The sequence below is a fragment of the Benincasa hispida genome, chromosome 9, assembly GCF_009727055.1.
Source record: "Benincasa hispida cultivar B227 chromosome 9, ASM972705v1, whole genome shotgun sequence".
NCBI lineage: Eukaryota > Viridiplantae > Streptophyta > Magnoliopsida > Cucurbitales > Cucurbitaceae > Benincasa > Benincasa hispida.
The window spans coordinates 59714659-59718982 of record NC_052357.1 but is presented as its reverse complement, the minus strand read 5'-3'; the positions used below and the strand labels follow the sequence as shown (position 1 = coordinate 59718982).

Genomic DNA, 4324 nt, shown 5'->3' with positions numbered 1-4324 from the left:
TTTTCAAAATTTATTTTGAGTTGTTGTCGAACATTTGAATTCTTACCAAAATATCTCATTTTTTAAATTAAACACTTCAAAAGATATTCCAAACACACCCACACAATAAAAGTCTTTAGATCTTTTAAAGCTTTGTTCTGGTGTATATATATATATATATATATATATATATATAGCCTTTTATTGACATTTTAAGACTACCTTGAAGTAGGAGAAATTTTTTAGAATGTTTGAACGAAAAATCGATGAGTCAATTATGTGGAATGATGTGGTAGTGATTAAGATGCTTGTCTCGATTAAGTTTGAACAAATGACATTTATACATGTCAATTTTTCATCCAACATTCTACCTATTTTTTACTCTGGCGCCAATTTCGAAATATTTATGGAAGTTTCGGATAATATTAATTTTTCTCACGCCAATCTCTTTATCGTGAGTGGTTTATCTTACTCGTATCTCGATAAGTTATTTTGTAGTTGTGTTGGTTTTATGATCTCCTACAAAAAAACTATTTTCTTTGTTGTTTTGTAATTTTAAGTTATTGGATCACCAACATTTTTTTAGGAAATATTGAATAACCAACTTGAACATAACCAAATCAATCTAGACAAATATACCCAACAATCGTTGAAATACAATCAATTCTATTGATTCACTACTCTATCAATTTATAACCGTTTAAAATTATGAGAATTTTGAATTGATAGAGTAGTGATGATTGTATTTCAACAAATGTAATCACATAGCTACATGTCATTTGTCAATTACAAATTTACTAATTAAATTTCATTTTGGTCATATTTACTATCAGTATTGGATTAACTAACTATTTAATTTGACAGTTTAGTACAATGGTTTCTACCATATCTGTCAACTACATATATAAATAAATAAATGATCCAAAATACATCAATATCATTTCACAAGTAAAATATGCGACGAATAATTCACTTTTACAAGCATATCTAAAAGACATTTGAACAAAAACAGAATCTAAAAACCATAAAAACCGAGAATACATAGATCATACACAATAGAAGTTGCATTGTGTTCTAATCAATCCTCGGCAGCTTCCTCAATCAACCCGCATAGATTTACAAATGAACTCAAACTATCCTCCTCCTAAACTGACAATGCAGGCTGCTGCGGCGATGCGTCCTCTGCCTGCAAGCTCTCGTAATAATTGACCAACACCTTCCATCCGCCGGGGCACATGAAACCGTCGGGAGGGTTCTCACCGGTCCTTGCATAAGTCCGCATCTAATGCAAAACACAGGCAAAACTCAGTTACTATGGCCTGACACAATCAATAATAATACGACATCCTGTTCAAACTCAACTTTACTCTTACCTTTGTTCCAGAGATGAAGAGGAAATCTTTTGCTCGGGAAGGGTCGAAGAACGCCATCTTCTTCGCCACGGTATCGTATGCTGCTACCTGCGGTCAATTGGATGTTAAAATGAAGAGGGTGGAAAGTGGGGATAGGAGAAGGGTCATTGAGTGAGATACTGACCTTGAAGGGCAATATGTTTAGCTTCTCAAGGCCAGGGGCCATACTTAAGACCTTCTTGCCATGGTCTGGATCATATAAATCTCTCTTCTCTTTTGGGTGACCCATTCCAGCAGGGTCTCGACCAACAATGTAGAAATTTGCACCTGCATTGATCCTTGCTTTAGCATGCCATTGCACTTCGGTTGGACCAGCGTAATGCATTGGTGATGGAAAAATGGAGACGATGGTCGTTTCAGGGTCAAGGACTCCATCTTCTAAAACCTACAGACACAGAAAGTCTCTCTTAAGTTACATAAACTAAGTAAACAGGCCAGAATAGTCATAATCATACCTTTTGAATACGCAAAATCGGGCATGCATATTAACCGAAGAGTAGAGATGAATCATGCCATTCAACTAACATTCTAGCAAATCAGACCTTTCATTCCCAGTATATTGAATGTTGGAAAAGTTAGACAATTGTGCATGTTCACTTCTAAAGAGTATGAAGATGGGGAAGATTTTGAATGATAAAGAAAAAGAACTATTTAGAATGATGATAATGGAAAACAAACCTTGCTATGTTGCTCCATTCGAACGTCCAATGGCACATCATCTGCTTTTGTGAAACCTCCCAAAGGATGAAGCAACAGAATTGGATTCTTGTAACCCATGTCGAGAAGTCGCTTTCGTGTATCGTTCATTAACAAAGCATGGCCATTATGTACAGGGTTTCTCAATTGAAAGGCAAAAACAGCATCAGCCTGACGCCTATCAAACTCTTGCCGAAGTTGTTTTGGAGACAGCCTATAATGATCAAGTCCATCGTTGTATTTGATGGGGTTTATTACTTCAAGATCTCCACCAATAAGCCAGTTTCCAGCATTTGTAATAACCTCGTCAACATATGGCAACCCCGGTACAGTTGTGCCCCAGGTTCTAGCCATTCTCTCTTCCTTATTATGCTTGAATATCTCAATGCTGCAGAATGATTCATCGTGAGGATGGAAAATCACGTAATTTGGTTTCAGATTGACTACACATTTTTGTACATATTGGCCTCACTGTTCAAACAAAAAGAAAGTTTCTAGAAGACTATATGGATACAGTAATCAGAAGATGTCCAACATTAAGCATTTGTGTTTGTGAACCCAGAAATCTAAGATCATCACCATTATCACCTTTGTTTGAACTTCAAATAACCAGAAATCTTGTTACAAACGAGATTGTAGAGGATTATTTAAATATTGTCCTCAAACTTAAAAAATGACATGATCAACACAGTTGTTTCAAGCAAGTGGAAGTTTGTAAATATTATAATTGTAACAGAGCATCTCTCGGGATTTAAATAATTTAACTTATGTCATATCATAACTTCGATTATACGTGGCCAAACAAAGGGGGGAAAAGAAAACAGCTCCTTTTTCATAAATCGACACTTCAAACAAAAATCTAAAAAACGACATCTCCATCTACAGAGGCCGAAAGATCGAACGGAATAACAATAACAAATCCTTCTCCAGAAAAAACTAACCTGCGAAGAATACCAACCAAGTCTCCAGTGGGACCGAGCAACCCCACATTGGATGAGGACCCAATTTGGTCCTTAACATCGTCGGCAATGGCAAGAACAATAGGAAGCGACATGTTTACAAGAGACCCATCTTTAATTTTGAGGCAATTGAAATGCAAACTCTGCAAATACTCCTCTTCTCTCATGAACCCTCTCAACGGGCTAGCCCATCCTTCACTAATGACATGAACCCATTCGAGATCAATTCGGGTCAATTTAACCTTCGGCAATGGCTCGGCCTCCAAAACCCTCGAGGCCCTTTCATTCTCAGGCACAACCAAGTCGACGAGAGCCCCACCGTCGGGGTCGATCAGCGAGCTCTTAATCGAGGAGCGAAGAGAACGAGGTGAATGGCCCTGCATTTTGGGTTCAAACAGCAAGGGGTGAGAAACGTAAATTGGTTTGGATTGAATTTTGGAGTTGTAAGTGGGAATGGATGTTGTTTTTATTATAGTTTGAAGGTTGTTGTTGATGGTGAATTTGGGGGAAATGGCGATGTGGAGTTTAGTGACTAAAGACATATTCGGTTGAGAAGGGAAATTGGGGAGATAGGTTTTGGTATTGCCAAAATAGGATTATGGAGGTCCGATGAAAATGGAGAAATGGGATAGCTGTATCTGTAAAAATGGAGAACATCAATATTCAACATGCTTGTAAGGAACCAAGAAAATTGGGTAGTGTTCAGAGATCCACACGTTTGTTTGTGGCCTTTTGCGCTTGGGGAAGATGGGTTTGGTTGCGGCTAATCGTATCTCTCTCTCCCCCTCTCGCTTCGTTTGAGACTAAGAACACTTTGTTTGTGGCTGTGGTTGTCACTGTGATGATGGGCCGAAGCCCCTACGATTCTCCTCTGAAAGCAACGCGCATTGAGAGAGACAATAACACCCTCCCTCTCGGTTGGTGTATATTTTATACTAACCGAGCTATCATTTCGTTCGGGTTATCCCAAGCAAAGTTGAAGCCCATGAAAATTTGGAGAATTTTACGAAATGACTTGAAATCCAAAAACTTTTCCATCAATGACTCTTTTTAAAAACTTTTCTATCGTTGTCCTTTTTTTTCATGCAAAATTTCAAAATTACCCCTAGTTTTTAAAATGCCTTCAGACCGCACGATGAATGTATCTCTACGAATACTTTAAGCGAGCAATTAGATATTACTAAGCGATTGGATAGATATTACTAAGCGATCGGAAAAAGTACTAACCGATCGTTTACTATCCACTATAGTTTTTATTAAGCGATCGTGTAGAGAATA

General features: G+C 37.6%; 1 protein-coding gene across 1 annotated transcript; it reads right to left on the bottom strand.

Annotated features, from left to right (window-relative positions):
• Positions 1–855: 855 nt before the first annotated feature.
• Positions 856–3588, bottom strand: LOC120087155 (ATP sulfurylase 2). The gene is made up of 5 exons (XM_039044056.1): positions 3029–3588; positions 2070–2475; positions 1516–1776; positions 1353–1439; positions 856–1261 (listed from the first exon to the last, which is right to left on the bottom strand). Exons 1-5 carry the CDS (start codon positions 3586–3588, stop codon positions 1124–1126), a joined length of 1452 nt encoding a protein of 483 aa, XP_038899984.1. The 3' UTR covers positions 856–1123.
• Positions 3589–4324: the final 736 nt, after the last annotated feature.

Coding starts and splice junctions, on each gene's coding strand:
- LOC120087155 (XM_039044056.1), bottom strand. CDS start 3,588: ATGTCTTTAGTCACTAAACTCCACATCGCCATTTCCCCCAAATTCACC. Junction 2,476..3,028: donor TTGGTTGGTATTCTTCGCAG/GTTAGTTTTTTC, acceptor ATCATTCTGCAG/CATTGAGATATTCAAGCATA. Junction 1,440..1,515: donor TAAACATATTGCCCTTCAAG/GTCAGTATCTCA, acceptor AATTGACCGCAG/GTAGCAGCATACGATACCGT.